The sequence below is a fragment of the Argiope bruennichi genome, chromosome 11, assembly GCF_947563725.1.
Source record: "Argiope bruennichi chromosome 11, qqArgBrue1.1, whole genome shotgun sequence".
Lineage (NCBI taxonomy): Eukaryota > Metazoa > Arthropoda > Arachnida > Araneae > Araneidae > Argiope > Argiope bruennichi.
Genome location: NC_079161.1, coordinates 4,723,547 through 4,746,669, shown reverse-complemented (window position 1 = coordinate 4,746,669; position 23,123 = coordinate 4,723,547). Strand labels below are relative to the sequence as shown.

At 33.3% G+C, this 23,123-nt stretch overlaps 1 protein-coding gene across 1 annotated transcript; it reads right to left on the bottom strand.

Annotated features, from left to right (window-relative positions):
* Window positions 1-902: 902 nt before the first annotated feature.
* LOC129957288 (uncharacterized) lies at window positions 903-22,858 on the bottom strand. Its single transcript, XM_056069551.1, has 3 exons — window positions 22,730-22,858; window positions 9,872-9,937; window positions 903-2,648 (listed from the first exon to the last, which is right to left on the bottom strand). The coding sequence occupies exons 2-3, from the start codon at window positions 9,908-9,910 to the stop codon at window positions 903-905; spliced, it is 1,785 nt and encodes a 594-aa protein (XP_055925526.1). The 5' UTR covers window positions 9,911-9,937; window positions 22,730-22,858.
* Between the last annotated feature and the right edge of the window lie 265 nt (window positions 22,859-23,123).

Below are 23,123 nucleotides of genomic sequence, written 5' to 3'. Positions count from 1 at the left end.
AAAGCATCCTTGTGCACTGAATTATTTTATATATATTCAAGAGCCTGAAGTTAGTATTTAGTAAGATTTATTAAAGAATGAAAGTCCATTGAACAAATGATGAATTGACATATTAGTATACAACTATTGTGGAGAGTCTACTGTGAAATGTTTTTCTAATTTAATATTGGTTTACTTATTTATATTGCTTTTTAGTTTAAAAAGTATAGTATAAATATATGTCTCAGCGATGTTTCTTAGTACACATTTTAGTTTTTCTTGAATATAACCTTCTTAGTAATAACCTTTAGCCTTCTTCTAATAAAACATTCTTAGTTTTCATATTACATGCTTATATCAAATCAAAGAGCATGAAATTTCTTACATTTTCAAGCTTTATTTTTCTTCAAATTTAAAACTATTCTTTGGTTGCTAATTCTTTAAAATTCAAAGTGGCTGTTGAACTTCAAAATCGATAGTAACATCTCAATGTGGTAATATATGTATTACAAGACCCAGATAAATAAGGATGAATATGATTCTAATATATTTAATATTAGTTTATATATTTGAGCAGAAAGTACTTTCAAATGATGATAATTGATTCTCTATGTAATGAATTTGCTTAGAATATCAGTTATACGAAAGTTTGTAAAATTTCATGGAGTTTTTTTTATAATTCAAAAAATTGTCATTCTTTATAATTTCTAGCACAATGTCAATTCTTACACACACAAAGAAATTTTTAAAAATTCATTTTGTTAAATTTTGTAGATTGAAATTTAACAATTTAATTTTCTTGAGCTTAATTCGGTAGTAAATTTCATTTAAAATGAAATCATAACATTTTTTTTATTTATCTATAAAATATCAAATATTTAAAAAATAATTTAAAAAAAATTAAAATGTATAACAAATAATTTTCAAGAGTTCTCTAAATCCTGGAAATATTTTGCTTTATCCAGCAGTTCATTTCCTTGCTGTGCCAGAACTGTCAGATCGTGCAGTTCCTTTCTCAGTCCGCTGCTCAGAGAGTGCTGCATTTCCTGTAGCCAGTGGTCGAGCCGCGTCGATGCATTCTCTGTGCCCAGCCGTTGCAACCCGCAAGTCCCCCTGAGTTCATCAATGAAGGCGACAAATTCCCTCCGGGGAAAACTCTCTGGCTGCCAAAAACAACCCTCTGGGTATGGACTCTTATTATGCATAATTTTATATGCAGACACTAGGCTGTAAGCCACTTGCGCACAGCTGACCTCGAAAAGACCGGCGTTGTGAGCCTTCAGTTGATGTATAGCGAGTTCCAACAAAATATTTTCTGTTACGAAGTCGTTTTGGAACACCTTGTACGCTAAAAATACTCCGTTTCGTAATACGTCCGATACCAGCTGTTCTATGGAGTTCGTAATCACAGCTTTCGCCTCATCTTGAAAGAATGTTAATATCTGATTGTCATGCAACGATATATCTATACAATGTTTCAAAGTACGAATCCATACATGAATTGTATGCTCAAGAGTATTTTCAACGATCTCGTTTCCATCTCGACTTTTTTTGAGCGCGAGTGCATATTGTTCGAAATTTCCCATGCAGCTTTCGAATACTGAAACGATGTAGGTGTCGAACTTCACTCCTATTCTTAGAGGGCAGATGACATCAAAAAAGAACTCCACTGTGAGAGGCTTTAATGCCCTAGCAATATTTTCTAAGAGATCAGCGTCTTCTAGTTTACACACAATGACCCGCTGAATCATAAAACAAATATTTATATTATGGAAACTACAGCCTACCACAAAGGCAATCAATTTGGAATCTTCGGAAATATTGCAAAACAGGATGTCTTTTGGTGCTCCGAAGTTACATTCGTAGTTTGGGACAAATACTCTGCCGTTGGGAATGTTTCTGGAGAGCGAAAAGCACTGCCTCAAGGCTGCCAGCTCAGCAGACCCATGGTGTAAGTCGAGATTTGCCATGAGAGCGTCTAAATTGATGAAGCTTTCTGCAATTTTACTACACAGGCGTGAACTCATTCGAGATTTTCTTAATCTCATCAAATGGTAAATTTGTTTGTAAGTTTCTTGCAGCCGCACATTGGCCAATCTCCACCAAGACAGGAGCTGTAGCCAGTTTGACACAAAACCACGACAGTCCTGAGCAGAGGACTGTCCAGCGAACCTCTCGATATTAAGACATTCGTACAACGTCAAGGGCTTGTTGAAGTAACCAGATGAAGTCAGACTATCGTATCTCGGCAAAAATTGGAGAGAATTGAAGAATTCTTGTAATCTCATGAAAATTATGTCGCTCTCGATTTCAGAATAATTCGCAATTTCGAACATTTTGTACACTCTCATGATTTCTCTAAAATCGAAATAATGGATTCTGTGAAGGATCACGGATTTCGGGGTCTTTTCGAATTGTGCTTGTGAGAGGTAAAAGCTGTAGAATGCATCCAGTTCCATGTCTCTCATGCCGGACTCTGTGACATCATACAAATAAACGTTCTTAGCTACAAAGAAATCCGAAGTCTCTTCCAGCGAATGAAGCTTTTGTTGCTCGCAGTACAAGGACATGGACGCGATGAAATACATTTGATTCCATATCGCTAGTTTCACCTTCTTTGGCTCTCGCTCTTTCTCTTGACCATCGGGTGTTTTTTTCTTCTTCAATCTCTGAAAAGAAAACTCCTCAATCTTCTATCAGCAATGCTTATATTTTAGAACACAATATTGCTTTAGCATAGAAATATCATCAAACGCTATCAGTATTCCCAGAAATAAGAGGATGACTCAATAATAAAGATATAAAACCAAATTACAGTCACGGGTTTTATTCGAGATATTTAATATATTTCAGAAAAACTGCATACTCTTGGATCATCCCCGCGCACTTTGAAATAATTATCTCATCTTGACATTGGTTTGAATATCCCTTCACTCTATTCAATTATTAAATTGCTTAAAGTGACCCAAAAATGCACGTAGTTAGCCTGATGAAATGAAGTATACAGGTTTATCATAGACTCGTAGATTTGAATGGAAGAGCGGACCCAATTAATGGGAACAAAAGGCTCTGAAGATCCATATTCAGTTCTCTTCGCTGCTTTACGAAACAGAAAATGCACCAAAGTGTCAAAATTGATCAGCGGCTAAATTTGGCGTAATTAGTCCAATTATTTGAGAGGCAGTATCAAAAATAGATTCTATAATATCTCTCGACCCGAAAACGAAGGGCAGACGGCCATTCATGATGTATCTGAGGGTCATGAATTTCTAAATGAAATAAAAAAAATTAAAATCCGTTCACTAGTTGCTGGGGAATTTCGTTACAGGTTTTCTCAATAGAGAATGTACACTGAAATATATTGTTACGAATTTGTAATGCTGCTTTCCAGTACAGTTAGTTCTATCATAAGAAAGACAGTTTTACAGTCAGCTCTATTGGGTGCTAATCAAAATGCCGAATCAATGAGCCTCGGACTTGGCGACGAATTTGGAGACAAAATACATGATACTAGAATATTTAGGAATTTTAGCGACAGGACCAATAAGATGCGAGTTAGGCTTGATTGTTCGACAACCATCTGCGTCCCGCCCCAAAAGCTATAAAAGAAGCCGGCCATCGAAGCTGAAGTCAGTCGTATGAAGTTTCGAATAGTGAGTGGATCAGTTCAACTAAGTGCAAGCGTTGAGTGGAATTCAAGCAATAAGTGGATTGGACAATAGGGTGGAACGAAATACGAGCTTTAGATTTTTAATTTGGAATAGTGCGGAAAAATCGCCTTTTATTGTAGATAAAATAAATTATAAATATGAGCAATATTAGAGTACGTCTTGAGGTGCCGCAAAAGCGTTAAAGTTTCATAAAATTGAAAATTTTTGCTACATTTTAAAGTTTTTTTACGAAATAATCAACATTTGATTTTAAATTTGTAATAGCGTGGAAAAATGTCTTTTGGAATAGATAAGATAAATAAAAATTATAAAAAATATTAGAATACATCTTGTGGTGCCATAAGGACTTTAAATTTTCATATAAACACACTTTTTGCAACTTTTTAAAGATTTTTGCGAGCCTCGATTAGGAATTAAAAAACTTTAAATAAGCATTATAATATGAATAGAAATATGAAAATAATTTTACTCTTGCATTGTTATGGCATCCTGGAAGCTAAGTCATCACTGAAGTAGATGTTATTGAGGGGAGGCGGAGTTAGGTCTGTGTTTAGTGATGAGATCAGGGCTGGTGCCGAGGTCAGTTGAGTTTGAGTCTCCGCTCCGTCTGTTGTGTAATGATTAACGTAACTGATTTGTGAATTTATGCGCTTGTGTACTTTGCAGTTAGTAAAAATGGCTCAAGTTAAGTTAGTGAAGACAAGACAAATATCAGAATGCCCTATTTTTGGGAAATTGAGTGATTTGCTTGAAGTTGAACTGCCTACTTACGAATCTGTTATGTAGTGCAATTGTTATATTAGACATAACCTCAAAATTGCTTCAGAGAAGGATCCTTCTATAAGTGAAATATGTGACACTTTAGTTCGCAAAATAGGACAAATATGGACAAGAGTTTCTATTCCCTTTATTTTTAGCAAAAGAATTTTACAAATGATAAAAGCTTATCATGCTAAATACAGGAATTTATCAACGTCTAAAAGCAGAAAAGGTTCAAATGTTTGATTTCAACCTCAGAAAATTTAGAGAAGAAGTTAAACGTTTATTTGATATTGCTGCCTGTAAATGTGTAAATTTTAATACTTGCACTTGCATAAAAGAAAACAACCAGAAACTCTTGTACCAGATATGGAGCAAGAGTTTCTAAACGATCAAGTTCTAACAGGAAAATGATTATAATGTAACATTGATGTAGCTACCACAAGCGCTTTACGGAAGAGAGAAGGAAGAAAAAGTAAACAACTACAGAGAATAGTTAAATTTAATCAAGAACGGCAAAAAATGGGTATTGACAGAGCTGAAGAACAGCAGTGTTTTTAAGGGAGCACACGTAAGAAGACACAGACCAACCAGATCCATCAAAGACAAGAAGAGATAAAACTACCAGACCCTTCGAAACTGAAGGAAGAGGAAAGCACTCAAATGCATATTAAGTTGCCATCTGTAGCTTGCATTGCTGACTGTATCGGAATATCAGATAGAGCTGCTGCAGCTATAACTAGTGCTGCTTTACAGGACTTGGGTGTAATCACAGAAGAAGACAAAACCTATGTAATAGAATGAAAATTAGAAGAGCAAGATCAACAAATCGAAGAGTTCTCATTAAACACAATCTTTACACTCCGATAACCGAAAATTGAAGATTGTTTTTTGATGGGAGAAAAGACATAGCAATTGTTCAAGAAAAGAGAGGTAGTCAGTTGTATAAAAAAGTTATTTCAGAAGTGCACGTTTCACTAATAGAGGAACCAAACTCAAAGATTTTAGGCCATGTAACACCTAAATATGGCACCGGTAAAGACATAGCAGACAGTATACTGGAATTTCTTAAAGATACAGAATACAACAAACAACTTTTGAACTTTACTGCTGTTGGATGTGATGGAATTGTTGTAAACACTGGTTATATTAATGGCGTGATTTCTTTGATGGAAAAGGAAATGGGAAGACCTTTATAATGGTTAATCTGTTTGTTCCATTGTAATGAGCAACCATTGCGACATCTTTTTGTCATTTAGATGGTAAAACGAAAGGATCCAATGAGTTTAAAGGCGGAATATGACAGCAGCTATAAAACTGCGATAGTCTTCCTGTCTTCTTGCCAATTGAATAGATAGTCTTCTTGCCAATTGAAAGTAACTTTCCTCTTCTGGAAGGCAAAAATGATTTAAGTACCGATAAAAAATATTTATTGGATATGTGTATCGCTGTATCAAGTGAAAATTGCTCACTAGATTTATCTTCAAGAAATCCTGGAAAACTTGTTCACTCCAGGTGGTTGACATTAGCCAATCGCTTGCTTCGATTGTATGTGGCAAATGAAAATATTAAGATTCTGGTTGAGTACATTGTGAAAGTGTATGTGCCTGTGTGGTTTAATATTACCCATCATGTACGTATGGTTCCAAACATATGTTTAATCTTTTCTCATATTCACGCTATCTCTCTGACGATCTCTAGAACGTCATAGACCCGATTATTCAAAGAAATGGGTACTTCGCTGCTCCAGAAAATATCCTTTTATCTATGCTAAGTGATGAACTTAAAATTCAACGAGAATTTGGTTTACAACGTGTTTTAAAAGCAAGAACAGAAAGTAGAGTCATAATTAGGAAGTTCAAAGTTCCAAAGATAAACTTCGATGCAAAGGATTACATGGACATGATCTCATGGTCTGAAAATGATGCAACTGAGCCCCCCCCCCCCCTCCCTTGTTAAAACATGTTTCCAGTGACTCTCTCGAAGACTTTATACTGAAGGCATCTGAAGTTGAACCAAATAATATAATGGACACGGTTATCGACTTTTTCCGGCTTCCTTGTCACACGCAAGCTGTGGTAAAAGCTGTAAAACTGGTGACTGAATCGGCCCAAAATGTCTGTGGTTCAGTCGCAAGAGAAGGATACATAAGAGCAAAAATTGACTCAGTGTAAATATGCCAAAATTTAATTTAAAAAAAGCAGTTTAACGTGGCAATGAAGTAGATTTTGAACTGTAGCATTTATAATCATTAAGGATACAAAAGTAATAAACAAAATTTAAGATTCAATATTTTTTATTATTATAATATTTTACAATTAATAATTTTTCGAGTTGTAGTACTTATATATGTATTTAAAACCATCTATTGTAACATCATATTCACGAAAAATTCATAAAATTCTTTTTATGAAAGTTTATAATTTTTCAATTTTTTACAAACTGTAAGTTCTTTGGGGCACCTCAAGATACTATAGTATTCCAACCAAATTTTAAAAAAAATTTTTTTTTTGAACCTAAAAAGCACTTTTACCTCTCAATTACCAAACTGAAATCGAAAAAATAAATTTAAAGATGCATTTTAAAATGTGTTAGTTTTTTCAATTTTTTTCAAATTTCAAGCTCTTTGCGGCGCTTTAAGATTTTGCAATATTGAAACCACATTTTCAATTATTCTTTATGGACCTAAAAGGCAACTTTTCCCCACTATTCCCAAACAAAAATCGAAAAAAAAAATTAAGGCCGTTTTTGTTCCACCCAACTGGACAAGCCTCTTATCTACATGACTATGATCCAACTCCTGACCTCATACGCCTCACCTAGTTGTGAGACTGCTTCAAAGACAGTACTACAAAGAGTGACGGTTCGACAAATAAATTACTGGTTTGTTAGAAAAAATGGCATCCTTAAAGACTTCAACCTTGCAACATTTCAAGAATTCCGCAAGAAACTTTCAACCAAATTCTTCGAAAAAATAGATAAAAGCTACAACATCGCCAACGACCTAACATTTTGGAAGAAGGCCAAGAGAGCTCGCCATCTCCATTCTAAATTTTTATTACAGATTTACCACAGCAACTTAACTCTGAACCGATTTTGCTAAAAAACCACTTATGTAAAATTCTGTTTTCTTTAAAAAAATTTTTACGAAAAGTAAGTTGTAATCAGTTTACTGTTCAGTGAAAAAATTTCTCTTCATTAAGCACAATCACTTACTAAATAATCTCAATGCCATTTTAAAACCCATATCACTTGTTCAGTCCGGAGATTAAGAACCTCGAGTTCCAGAACTCTGTGATACACCTGTGAAATCGGAAAATCGACACATTTTGAAAATCCTGAGAAATTTCCGAAGCAAATATAGAAGAAATACTTATTTGTTTATTTATTCCTCTAGTGACTCTTCTATGCCCACAAAATTTTTCTGCGAACCCAAGGTGTGCATATAAGATAGAAAATAGAATAGTTCAGTGAACCCTTGACCAACGATAAACATGCAGAGATTATTCGACTTCACAGATTGGGTAAAGTTTAGCGAAATAATGCAGACAAACATGAAGTTACGAATTGAAATTTAGAGAAAATATCATAGTCGTCAAATCATTCGAACTCGAGATTCTGACGAACCCCCGCATTTTAGACCATCCAAAATCCGAAAACACATTTTTGGAAAATGTCTGTCCGTCTGTGACATGTATAACTCAAAAATGGTTGAGTTTGCTTCGGATGAATTTTGATATATGGGTTTTACAACAAATTTGTACATTTCTGTTCCAGTTTGGAGTAAAATCGATTCAGAGGAAGTGTGTCTGTCCGGCTATTCGAATGAAAGTCAACACGATAACTACAAAACAAAGAGAGCTAGATAGATAAAACTGGGTACACCCATATTTAGTATTTATAGTGTTGAGAGCTATCAAAATTTTAACAAAATCTAGTTAAAGTTTGATCATCCGCCAGTCTATACTTTCCGAAATATGTAAACGCAATAACTTAAATATAACAACGTTGTCACGTGATTTTGTGACTGCCTTTGTAGTTCTGTGTCAAATTTTTGTTTCAATCGGTTGGGAAAAAACGAGCCTAAAAAGAAATGAATCGCCAAACACCTCGCCAAGGATCATACGATAGATTCAGCAAAAATGCTGTATTTACTCTATAGGTTAATATTTCGTAATTATTGCATACGTCAATGCCGTGCGAGGTATTGTCTGGGATAACATTTTTATTGGATAAGTTTTGCGGAGACCACACCCACTACTTTGTTCTTAATGTTCAGAAGCGGACAGTCGGATGTGGTAATCTAGGATTTTGCGATCCCACTTATAGTGGGAAAGCATTGTTGGAAATGTAATGGCTAAGGCTTTATGGGTGCCAAAGCAGTAGTTAGTCATTGTAAGAAGGCTATAGAATGCTGTGTATTGATTCCGGTTACCATTGGTTTAATTCAACTGAGTAATCCTTGATCCTTGGGAGATTTTTTTTTCGATGTACCCCCCCCCCCCTTCTCCTCCTTGACATTTTGTAATAAAGATCATTCGGTCGAAATCCTAAAAATCAAATGATGTTAACTTGCCATTTAGTCGTTTAACTTTTTCAAACAAGTGGCAACTTTCAGCTGAATTATTACCTCAGCTGGAACCACACTTTTTAAATCTACTGACCGGATAAAGTGCTTTTTTTATTATTTTTATTCAGCAATATGTAATAGAGCCACGATTATGTTCTTTTGGGGCATACTGATGAGGCAAGATTGCAGAATCTCTTTAAACTGATTATAATGATTCCATGTAACAAATGTGACTGATAAATGTCTCAGATTTTTCCGTACTTTCATATATATCCGAAGCATTGTCAAAATTTTTCGTTAATGTCTTCCCACTGTAAAAAAATAGTATGGCAATGTGGATAGATCAGCTCAAATAGAAATATCTGTGTTATATTATATTCATTGCCTTTAAATAGTGGTATACGCAATAAACAAAAAACCATATGTATCCAATATTTGTCCAGAACACATTTCATTATTTAATTAATCATTAAAAAATTATAAAATTTGCTTTTAGAACACATCTTTTGTATTTCAAAAGAACTTTTAACATGGACATAGCAAAGCAGAGTTTTTAAATGTCCAAACGTGAAATAATTCTCTTTTCGACGTCTTAATGTCTGTCAGTTTTCTTTAAGATTGTGCTGACGCATCTTTACTGAACGAATTATTTCAACAATATCTGTATCAAATCGAAGTTTCGAAAGCAAGATGCCAAACCAAGTCATAGAAAACCGAATATCCCCGAATTTAAAAAAATCTCAGAAGATTGCGTTCACATTAATAAGTAATCGTAGAGCTTACCCGCTTTTTTTTGCCGCAACAATTCATCGACCAGTAAAAGCTCTTAAACTTCCAAACTGGTGGGGACCTAATGTCTCTGTAAAAGTTTCAGAACTCTTAAAATCCTTACCACGTAATTCCATGTGGCCGGTAAAGGGTAAAGAAACATTCCTCAACTCTTCTTCCATGTCTCACTCTGAAAGAATAATAAATGTTTTGTAACAGCTTCCGATGAAGATCATGTAATCGATGATAACTAAGGCAGAAAACAATCCTGTGTCATCTAGCATCGAATTAAAAATTTTGACATTTAAAAAGACATTTTGGAAAATACTTTAGAAAAAATTGGCTCGTATGATCGTTTAATTTATTTTAAAACGAAAATGTCCATTCCAGATATGCGCTGGTTCATTAAGTAGTAATGTTTGTATACATACACATTCCATCATCAAGTATTTTTCAGTCTTTTTTTTTCAAGAAAGAAATTTTTTGGCACATTAATAAATTATAATTAAAAAATATATTCAGTTGTGTGCATTTATTTTACTGGCAACATTTGAATATCTGCTGTGACAACATTTGCTGCCATTTTGTATTACGTAATTTTTAGCATCAAGTGGAGAATTTCATAATTGACTCTTCATTATTATTACGGTTTGCAAAAAAGCGTCTAAACCAGATGAGATCTAAATTAACTTCCAGAAAATATTCACTTACAAAAAGTTTTAAAATTTGATAGATAAATAAATGAATTTTTTAAAAAAATAATTGATGTTTCCTGGTCATAATCTATAAACAATCATGCAATAATAATGTTCGTATTATCTTGTAATTCAAAACATATATAAACATATCTTCATGCGTATCCATCAGGTAGTGTATTCTGAATTGGGTTTTTAATCTTCAGAGTTTGCATGAGCATAAAATAAATGTCATGTTAATTAAATTCATAGAAAATTCCCTTCTGAATGTGTTGCCACATGCCTCTTTTCTCCACTTCCTACCTTCCTATTAGATATGCATCGCTGCTTGGGCATGGTTTTAATATATAAATTTTATTAACTGCTAACAATTAAATTCTTTCTTTAATAATTATGAAACGAATAATGAACTGCTTTCTTTACTATAAATGTATATAAAAAAAGTGAAATAAGTAACGGTAAAGTGAAATTTTAAGCAATTTAGAAAGTAATGCCATCGATAGCTGCGCTACTGTCACACCACAGATGTTACGGAATGTACATGCCGGAATATTTGATTACATACTAAAGTGTATTGCGATCAATGTTAATACACTCGCTTTGTTTTTATTTAGAAATAGATTTCTTTTCAGTTCTCTCTTCTTCTTTTTCGCTAATATGTGTCTTTTCTTTTTGCTATATTCCCCTCGGAATAACACTCATTTGCTTTTGTCCTTTCCCCCGTCTGATTAGTTTTATCAGGATAAAAAATATTTTAATTATGAATCTCCATTCGTGGCTGTATGGCCGGAAAGTATTGATCAGGTAATTTGATGCCTGCTCGAAATTTTTGAGTTCGGATCCTCAATCCCCCTCCACCCACTCTCCCAATCTCTGGATTTTTTTTCTTTGTTAACTTTCCTTCTCGATTAAATTTCACTTCGCTATTATTTAACTCTGAAAAAACTATATGACAATACCAGAGAATACATTTTTCAATCTTAGTACGAGCCCTTTTTCAAGTCATTGAAAGTTCATACTTTTAATCGTAAAGTTCGTAATTTTTATTATAATTAATTAATAATATCTTCTTCAGTTTTACGAATAGTATCATGAAGTTTTTTCCCGTGTTTTTATTATGGTATATTGTGTATTTTGCTGATGAGACTTTTCGGCCGATCTTCTTTATTTTTTGAGTTATTTTTGGAACTTCCTTTTCCCTCCTCTAGGCGCGTGGAAATCTATCTCAATAAATTTAGCATAGTCATTTTATTATATATACACGCTGCTGCCCTGGAAAATGAAAAGAATTTTTGAATTTAAAGAGAATATAAAGATTATTTAGACTTACTTTTCACTTTACAACATGTCAACATATTAATATATTTAAAACTTTCATTTGCTGCGGTTCGTACTTGATTTGAAGAATACATTCTACTTTTCCAAAATAGAAAATTGCTTTGAATCGCCTTTATGCAGACTTAATTGCGATATATATATATATATATATATATATATATATATATATATATATATATATATATATATATATATATATATATATATATATATATATATATATATATATATATATATATATATATATATATTCTAGTCTCCTTTGGCGACCAGTTCGGTCTCCAAGATCATTGACGTTTTGGACCTAAATTTTTAACATGGGATATATTTCTTTAAAAATCATTTCACCTTGTACTTTGATAGGACTAAAACACATGAATTCAATTAACACAGTATACTGCAATTTAAAAAGCGTATATTTTACAAAATAAAAGTGGAAATGAAGATTCTGCTGCGGATTGAATGACTGGCAAAAGCGCATGCTTGACATGTTTTGATGGAGAGTTGGAATCCCATAAAAATGTTGAGTCACATAAAAACATTAAACAAATTGTGTGTCAAATTGAATTAAAAATTATACTAAATGAAAAACTGTACGAAAGAGAAATTTATGTCCTTAAAAATGTAATTTTTTTTTTACTCTTAAAATAAAACAAAAAGCATTTTTTATAAGGATTATTTTGGAAGATATGAGTATCATTTTCCAGAAGCAAGTCACAACGACTATGGCTAGAGTTAAAATGAATATACGGGCGCTAAAACTGAAAAATATTTTGAGCGAATTTTTGACAAATATAATCGGGAGAGTTTTTGATTGCAACTTTATAAGTCGTTTGTTAGCATTTCTGGTATACACCCGAGGATTGATACTAACAGGATTATTACAAACTTTTAGAGAGGTTTGGATAATTGGCCCGATTTTGATGTGCTTGGCGAGAAATCGTGCATTAATCTTTAATCTTACCACAATTACTTATAAAGGTTAAGCCTAAATGAAATTTTTGTTTGAAGCCTATTTTTTGATATCTTTTGTATCTTCTTTCCTCTGAATAAATGCTCTGTTTGGTGGAATGGCGAACTATCTTCAGAACACTTCTTATAATATTTTGCAGCTGCATTCATTAGCTGTGCGAAGCATTTGATTTAGTACAGTTGTAAAAATGTCCAATGAATGAAACAGTATGAAATTCCTTTGATATTTTTTTTATATATTTAATTGTTGCCATTCGACAATGAGTAATAAGCTCGATTTCTGTATCACGTACTTAAGCGTTTTAAATATATAGATATTTCGATATTTTGAAAGTAAGCTTTTCTTTAAAAAGTAAACAACTGTTTAGTCCCATCTCACCTTGACCAACTGATAGGGTGCATACTTAAATTTATAAAAGGAGTACAGATGGAAGAATCAAGTGATTTGACGTATAAATAAAAGTGATTTAGAATACAAATGAAACTAAATGCTTTTCTTAAAAAAGGCAAAACGAATGAAAGTAGTTTAGTATAAAAATGTAAAATAGAAAGCATAAGAATGTAAGAGAGAAAGTAAAAAGGCTTAAGATGAAATGAAAGTGGCATATTTTATATAAATGTTTTAGCAAATAAATCTAATAAAATGCCAATACATGGGTTCATTTAGTTTGTGGAATATCATTACTCATATGACAAAGAAATGAACACAACAGACCCTCGTCTCAGGCTGATCCACGATTGTTTTTATCGAATTATTCTTAAGTAACATTTATTGCCATACATCACGTCCACGATGTATGCTTTCCATCTAATGAAAAGACTCTTTCACTACTGTATTTGGGCTGGAAGAAAGAAAATGCCATTCATATAGGTTTTTATTTTTAATTTATTATTTGGCAATACTGGATTTGTACTCTTCTCCGAAGAACACATCTTTGTGCTATAAAAGTAATAAATAAAAATAGATACACATTTTTTAAAAACGTGAAGAAAAAAATACAATAAAAAGAAAATCCAGATAATTATTGAAAGGAGAATGAGTACGATTACCAACTATTTTTCAAAAAATTAAAAAAGCTTAAAAAATGAATGAAAAAAATCACTATCTTGATAACATTTTTGTATTTTTGACGTGTCTTCACTTTTCCAACAGACTCATTGAAGAAAATGGCAGTCCCCGAAGGACAAGCTGTGCTCATAAAATTCTTTCCGAAATCGTCTTTTTTAATTAACACTGAAATAGTCCCATAACAAATCATTTTTTTCAGAATGATGCACGTCGTATTCTCTTTTATTTCGCATCCGGTATTCGTACAGAACGAAAGGGTGGTAGTTGGGAGGGAGGGGGGGGGGGGGTTCCTTCCTTCTCGTGAATGGCAGAAAGTCCCTTTTCCACCGCTATAAATAAGTAAAAAAAGAAAAGAAAAAGAAAGAAGCGTCCTCATTTGAAGTTCGAGGAGACATTGCGAGGAAATATCAAACGATCATTAGAAGGAAGAATGATCTCCGGAAGCAGTTTGCAAGCAGTGTGACGCGACTCGTGACGTTTTCGTCTGCAACACGTGATAACCTCCTGATCGCCACGAGACAGGATCGGTGTCGTCGGTTGTTGCCTCCTAAGCGGTGCAGAGATGCAAACTTCGCTACCCGGTGGCATTTTGCCTCGCCTTTTTGAAATTTTTGCTCTTGTGTCCGGATTTATTGGAAATTCAGGCTGCGTTTCCATTTGTGGGGGCAACAAGTTGAAATGTGAAAGCAGCGAATTTTATGCAATGTTGTATTTCAATCTACAGCAATCTCATTTATTTCATATGGATGCTTGAAGAAATCTCTTTAGTTAATGGGTCCAATAATTACAATGCATTTTTTAAAGATATCACTCAATTCTACTATTTAAAATAATGTGGTCACAGATGGAACTTTTTTTTATGCATATAATTTTTAAAGGGGATTTTCAAAAACATGCAAAGGAACAGTTTCGTTGGTAGTCATGCAAATGTTATGTAAGAAATAAGACAGATGGCGAAGGACAAATTGTTTTGAGTCTTAAAAGCTTATTCCGAGTCATTCTATGAAAAGAAATTTTTTAAAAATAAATTTGATTTGATTAATCTTAAATGGCTATTTTTTTTAAATACATATATATACGAATAGAGTTTTTGAATATAGTAAAAAGATTTTTAAATTAATAAACTCTCTAATTTTAAGTTCAAAATTTGGTGCATTTTATGCTTTATTTGATTTTAAATGCTTTATCATATTTCTGTTTTCTAACAACATATTGAATAGACTTCATCGAAAAACAAATTAAAACTGTGAAATAAAATTTTTTGATTAATATTTAAGTTTTATTAATAATTTATGTTCAATTGCTTCGTTTTTATCTTTCCTGTTTGTATATCAACATTTTTGTTTGTGTGTATTTTAAAATTAATGGAATATCTAATTTAAAATTCATATATTGCACTGCTTCCCCCCACTTTTTGAAAACCAGCTATATCTATGTAATACTTAATTTTTTAGCTAGCATTTTGTAACAATATTTATAGCAAAACTGTAAAATACAATTATAATTCAAATTAATACTTATCTTAATTTGAATTACTATAATTTAGAGTGGAAAATAATTTGAATTACCACTTTAAATTCAGTGTACAAATATATTGCTAGTTAGTCCTTTCATTGTAAATGTAAATTATCTATAGGCGGTCATTCAAATTTCGGTGGACAAATTCTTCCAGAAAGTAAAAAACAGTTTCCAGGAGAACATAGCAGGGTATGTTGGGAAACAATATCCATAATCAATTTAAACCTTCAGACAATGCAAATAACGGATATTCTTTCCTCTCCCCAATTTACAAAGAAATATTTTTAAAATTTATTCCAGTTTAATTTCTAAATAAGCAATTTTTGAATAACACTAATTTTGACTGACTAAAACAACAAAACATTTAATTGCAAGTTGCGTCTAAGAGAATTAGTTTCAGAATCTCACATAAAAAAAAATAGTAATAATTTTTCTAAAAAAATGAAAAATCACAAAATTTTTTTTATATTGTCTAAATACTGTAATGTGTAATTTGACAATTTTTTTTGACTTGTGAGTCAGTCAGCCAACAGCGAAATAAATTGTTCTAATTCATAAGGCTGTCTGAATACACGGGGGAAATTCCTGAGTTTAGTTATATTAACATCTCGTTTTAAAGCAGCACTGAAACTATCTTGGGACGGTCCTCGTGATTTTAAACCGAGGTCCGATGACGAGGACGACAGATGAGCTGACACACCCTCTCCAAATTTTGACACCACATCAACGGGAAGATGTTTAGCCCCGACGGATTTAACATGCACCAGACCTGCTTTACACAACGATTCTTTTGCGGAATCAGACCTCGAACCTAAAACCCTCCGGTTTCGCAGCCGATACCTTACCTGTAGGCCACCGTGGCCTGAAAATTCCTAGGAGTATTGTCGTTAAATTCAAACGATATTTGATTTCAGTTTGAATAGCTTTTTGTGAATCAGATGAAAGCACAAAAATTAAAATTTTTGAAAATGTCACAAAATTTTTGAAACGTTCGGATTCCCTAAAGCTTTGAAATCCCTAGGTAACTGCCTAATTTAATTATTGGATTAATTTACATCCGTAAATTGAAAGAAGTATGAAGATATAGAAATGGCAAAACTGTAACTTCCTTTAGTGAAATCTCCTATTTGGTGATGTGTTGCATTTAGACAGAATATTCATACGTCTAGTTTAATAACAATTGATCTTATCAATTCTTATCATTACCAGTTCAGTGTGGGTGCTCAGCGGCGGGCGTGGATTATTGATCTCATACGGAAATACCCAGCATTTGCCCATCGATTGCTCTAAGGATCAACAATCTGTGATTATTTTAGTACAAAATTGCGTCTGTTTTATATCAGAAAATAAAATGCATCTCAAAATAATTTTAAAAAATTAAGTCAGAGAAAAAAAATGTAACAACAATTTAAGAAAATTTTGTTCTACTGTTCTTGTTTAGCATTAAATCGCTTTTTCTTTTTTCTTACTTTCGCATATACGAAGTATAGAGAAATTATTGCAATCGTCAAAAAATTCGAACTCGAGATTTCGATTCATCTCCACGCTTTAGATCACACTGAGTTCGGAAAACACCTTTTTAGAAAATGTCTGCAGATTGTTTTCGGCAAAAATAACTCAAAAATGCTTTGAACCTAACGAATGAAATCTGGTATAAGATTTTTGACACCAAATTTGTAGATTTCTGTCAAATTTTGAACAAAATCTATTAGGAGGAAATCTGTCTATTTGGCTGTTCTAACACAAGTTTGTATATTAAGAGAACGAAATAAATAAAATTCGGTGAACAGATTTAATATTCATATTTTAGATATCTATCAAATCCACCAAGAAGATGAACGTATGTCGGTGGGTACCTTTAGAAACATGTAAGCCCGATAGCACTATTTAAATATAACAAATTTGGCATTTTATGAGTGCAATTGTAGTTTTGCGTCAAATTTGGGTTTCAAACGGTTTTGGAATGCGTCTAAAACACAAATTCATCTTTATTAAAGAGTATGCGATAAAGTTTTGGGAATTTTAATTTTAATTATATTAACGTCCCGTTTTAAAGCAACACAAGGGCTATTTTGGGACGGACCTCATCATTTTGAATCGCGGTCAGATGATGAGGACGACACCTGAGTTGGCACCTCCCTCGCCACGTCACACCAGTGGAGGATGTTTGGCCCCGACGAATTTAGCGTGCACCAGACCCGTTTACTTGGCATTCTTCGGTGGAATCTCGTCTCGGACCTGGAACCCTCCGGTTCCGAAGCCGAGACTTTACCAAAAACCCACAACAGCCCTTAAAGTTTTAGGAAGACCTCTCCCCCTTGTTTAAATTTAATATTCAATTGCCCTTTTTTATTATTGTCTCCTTTTTATATTTGTTCCCCTTTATAATATTTTAATCTTCAATGGCATCTCCCACATGCAGATTAGTATTAGATTTAAATGTTTTGTGGCACGTTACGAGGCCTATCTTTTTGTAAGATGAGCAATTTTGTTTCCCATTTCAGTGCATTTTAATCATGTTATGATTTATGTTATATTATTATTTTTATTTTACTGTTAATATCTATTTCTTTTGATTTATCTGTCGTGTCCGCCATCCACTTTTATATGCAAGAAGATATTCAATTTTATAACTATTCTCAAAACTAAATGAGCATAATGAAATATATAATCGATTTGATTAAAGAACGTGATTAATGGCTAACATATGACTAAGGAGCATGACCAGATATACTTCATAAATAGTTAGTATTATCATAATATTTTATTATACAACGAATTTTTATTTTTTTTTATAAACTTATTTATTTGATAACTAGAAAAACAAACTTCTATTTTTTCTCCGTTAATGTCAATCGGCTATGCCTGGTTGGAAATCCGTACTGAAGAGGATGAAATTTTGTCGCATAAGTAAGATTGGACCTCACAATGATAGCTGTGTCAGTATCATACTTCCTTTGATTGGGGCACGAGCCTATTTTGTAAGTGAAGAGGCGCCTCTGTTTTGTCATTCGGATTCACCGGCCGGTCAGATTCCAGACGTCTGTATCAACTGCCATTCATATGCTGGAGCTTAACACCGTCTCGAGAACTCTTTCCGGTTTGGAGAGATATAAGTGGACTTTATTTAAAGAAGAGAGAGAAGCATGACACGGCAATCACTTGCATAGAAACAGGTAAATGACGAAGAAAATGAATATTAATACAATTGACAACAGTGATAAACAGAAAAAAAAAATGGTCGTTATCTTAAGTATAAAATGATTGGAAAAATGAACATGGTAACGTGAATAAAAAAGTGAAACAATGCATCATTTCTTTCACAAAATAAAAATGAGAAAAGTCGAGTGTCGAACTCAAAGGTCAGGGAGAAGATAATTTTATAAAAATGAGATAATAAGGAAGGATTAAGGATGTACCGTCTATAAAATGAGAAAAATATTATAACTATGGCTCGAAAAAAGCAGGTACGATTATTCTAATCGGTTTAACTTTTCGTTATTATGATGTATAGGGAAACTTTAAAAAATTCGAACTCGACATTTCGACGAATCTCCACGTTTTAGACCAATCTGAATTTCAGAAAACACAATTTTGGAATTATATTTGTCTGTGGCAAAGATAGATCAGATATACGTTGAGATAGGTGGATGAAATTGGGTATGGGGTCTTTACACCAAATGTGTAGATTTCTATCGATTTATGAGCAAAAATTATTCGGAGAATCAATTCTGTTCCGCAGTTTGAATATAAATCAACATGATAGCTACAAAACGGAGAAAGCTGGATGGATTAAATTTGGTACAGAGATTTAACATCTATCGTATAGACACCAATCAAATTTTAGCCAACTTCAACAAGGGTTGAACGTTTGTCAGTCTGAACTTTCAGAAACATGTAAATGTAATAACTCACAAACGGAATGACAGAAATATATCAAATTTGTTATGTAGTTTTGCGACTGCCATTCTGTGTCAGATGTTGGCTTCAATCGGATGGGGCGAAATGTGCTCAAAAACACAAATTCACCTTTATTAGAGAGCACGCGAGAAAGTTTCTGGAGGCAAACTGCTGCTTCTTGATTACTAAGAACTCTTTCATACCTAACCTTTCTAGAGAAGATGAACATTTTTTCTTAGGTGTCAAGTTTAGTTTAGTTATATTAACGTCCCATTTTAAAGCAACATTAGGGCTATTTCGGGACGGACTTCGTCATTTTTAACCACGGTCAGATGATGAGGACGACACCTGGACCAGCACTCCACCTCTCCATTCTTCCACGCCACGTCAACAGGAGGAAGTTTGGCCCCGACGGATTTAGCGTACACCAGACCCGGTTGGCTTCAATTCTGCGTGAAATTAAACACAAAACAAGCCACATTTAATGAAGTTTTTTATTTTCTCGTATACGAAATATTCAAAGTATTGTAATCACCGAAAAATTCATACTTCGGAGTTTGACACATCTTCACGTTTCAGGTTTCCTAGAATCCGAAAAGTTCGTCTGCCTGCGAATACACTAACTAAAATAAATGAGTAAAATTTGGTGTATGATCTTTACACCGAATTTAAAGATTTCTATTAAATTTTAAAAATAAAATTTATTCAGAGGAAGTCTGTCTGTTCTCTGGCCAAGTACTGATGAATACGATATCTATCAAAGGTAAAGAGCTACACGAATAAATCTGGTGAAAGAAATTTAACATCTAAAATATAGATTCGTATCAAATGCAGAAGCAAATCCATCAAGAAGTTGATTTTATGCCTGCTTGTATTTTTGCACGCATGTAAGAATGGTGATTAAATGAAATTTACATCCGAGTTTTAGCATCTAAAGTGTCGATTCTTGTCTAATTTTAAACCGATTCAGTCGAAGAGTTGACCATCTGTCGGTCTGTATTTTCACATGAATGTAAACTCAATGATTCAAATAAATGAAAAATGGGGTGATTACAATTGTTGTTCTATTTCGAATTTTGACTTCAGTCGGTCCAAAAAAAGGCGTTCAAATGACATATTCTATTTTCTGGTACTCGTCTTTAAATAATACCCCAACATTCCATTAAATAAAACTCGAAAGATCACAAGATAGATTCAATAAAAGCGCTAGACACTCCGGAGTTCGATGTTTCGTAATTATTGTTTGTCTATGTTATGCAATCAATGCACACATTTTTTTACTGTACCACGAAGCACATAACTCTCATGTTGGACTGTAAAAATAAAATTCTAAGTACTCGTGGCATTTAAGGCTTTGCTGAAGGTCTATATTTTTGTGCGGGAAGAGAAAATAAGCTTTTATCAGTGAGAGTTTGGACTAAAATTTTGAGCAAAACTACTCTCGCTATTTTTTTTTTTTTTTTGCTTTTATTGTTGTTGTTATTTACGTTTAAGGAAAATATTGTATGCATTCTAAATATTTTCTTTTTCGAGAAATATTTTACTTTAATGTATCTTCAGTTAGAATTCCCTATCGTTGAGCCATTCTTTGACAATCATCAACCAGCCCCTACGTCACACGCTCCCAGAGTCGGGGTTTATCTCAGATGCTGTGCTCCGATTGAGAAGGTGACAGACAGTCTCTCTCAATCAGAGGCCCGATTTTTAAACAAACCGAAGCCGCGACGGGTGAGATAAAGAAATTCTTCGCATTCCCAGAGTGACGACATTCGAAAGGGAACGATTTGTTTTCACGAGAGATTATTCGAGCACTGAATGAAATAATGATGACGATTGCATTTTCAACATTTATCGGGATTCCATTCATGGCGCGCTTTCAAACCTTCTCTCCACTTTTCTTCGTTTCTTAAGGGTCTGATTAGACGGGATTTTCTGAATTTCTACTCAGGGCGCTTCAGATAGTGGGGAGACGGAAGACAGACTGGCTTAACCCCGACCAACGGGATAACTGGGCAGTAGTAGAGCGATTACTTAGGTTTCGAAGCAAAAAATTCCATCTTCGTTAGGAAAAGTCAATCGACGTTAGAGCAACCTAAACTGGGTGAATTAGGTATTTCTTGCACAGAGCGCAGCAAATTAAAAAATGTAAATCAAATAAAAATTATTGTTTCATTTCCATCAAAATTAAAAGGAATATATTTATAAAGATCAAATAAAAATTATAAAATTATTAAATAAGGTGCAATGTGTTCGTAAACATGTAACTAACTATCTCTATATAAAATAATTAGACAAACAAAGAGTCAGCAGCTCCAAAAACTGCTAGGATTCCTCATGTGGGCATTCTATGAGAGTTGATTTTCAAACTGATCCAGCGTTGGAACCAATGTCTTAACATGAAAGTTAAAAAGTAATAAACTGGTAATACTATATCCGTTTCATATTGTCGTGCATTGCATTTTTTATTACTGTGTTCAAAAGGATGTGCTTTACTTATTGATACACCCATGCAATAACGGACACACTTTTCATACCTATCGATAGAAAAGTAATACAAAGATATAAAAAATATAAATACAATTGAATTATTTGGGTATTTATAGTATCGACGACAGTTTTAGATTCTGTAAAATTTCTCAACAGCAGGCTAATAATAATTTAATTTTTGCTTCGTTTCGGTACTCATTCTTCATTAGATTCTATTTCCTTCAAAATGTGCAACCCTTTTTCAAGCCAGCCAAGACTTCCGTCTAACTTTCGGCTATTATTTAATTTTATGCCGGATCAAGATGTGAGGTATCGTCAGCTACCTTCTTCCACTTTTTAAAAGAAATCGTAAAGACATTACTTCACTATGCTTTCTCTATGCTGAAAAACAATTACGACAGCCTCAAATTCTCTACTGACTTCGTTATTTATTATTTGGATGCTCATGATGTTTAGATACGCCAACAATAGTTATCGGCGCCCCTGAACCCTCTATTTTTTTAGTGATATCTCAAAGTGAAATGTGAGATTAACCTCAACCTTAACTATTGGACTCGTTTCGTTACTATGTGTCTAACTATTCATAAGGTTTTTATGCTTATTTTGAAAATAAGAAATTAAAACAATATTTTATTTGGTGTGATAAAATGTGGTTTATTAAAATGGATTAACACTGATAAATTATTACTATTATCATGGTCGATAAAAAGCTGGTCACCGAAGGCGGGTAGTAATATTTCAATTTTAAAATTTGATAAGAATCTTTTCCTTTAATTGACTGCTTAGTTCAAGTAAACGCAGCCACCATCTTCCGATTAGGACATAAGAACTCTGAAATGAATACCCAGATACTTTGCTGCTTTAACTATTAATTACTGTTCTAATGATTGACGAATATTAGTCTTAAAAAAGAAAACAGGTGATTTCTCCAAGAAAACAAACACACACACACAAAAAAAAAAAAAAAAAAAAAAAGAGAGAGAGAGAGAGAAAAGAAACTCACGATCTAGAGACTTATTTTTCCTTTTTGTGGAGGCTCCATATTACATAATTTCACATGAATGAATTAAGCTATTGATTCTTAAGTGAAATAAAATGAAATTTCTCTACATTTAACGGCCTTCGAATTATTTGTTTGAAAAATAAGCAATCATTCTAGTAATTTTTTTTTCCACTGCAGCTGTATTTCTGGCAGTGGGTATGGTAAGATTCTAATGGACTTCAATTTAGGAAGCATTCATTCTTCGAGTTCTTTTTATGGGAGAGATGTTCATTAGGAGAGTTTCAATAGAAGGAAATGCCCTTGGCCCATTGTTCGGCGAAACCTTCATCCTCGAGCGGATAAATTTTCAAATAATGAATCCCGCATTGTTTTCCCATGCAAAGAAGAAAAGAAT

Excerpts from the sequence above, each read along its gene's own strand:
- LOC129957288 (XM_056069551.1), bottom strand. The coding sequence starts at position 9,910 with ATGTTTCTTTACCCTTTACCGGCCACATGGAATTACGTG. Across the intron at positions 2,649-9,871 it reads CGGCCACATGGAATTACGTG|AGATTGAAGAAGAAAAAAAC; the intron begins GTAAGGATTTTA and ends TTTTCTTTTCAG.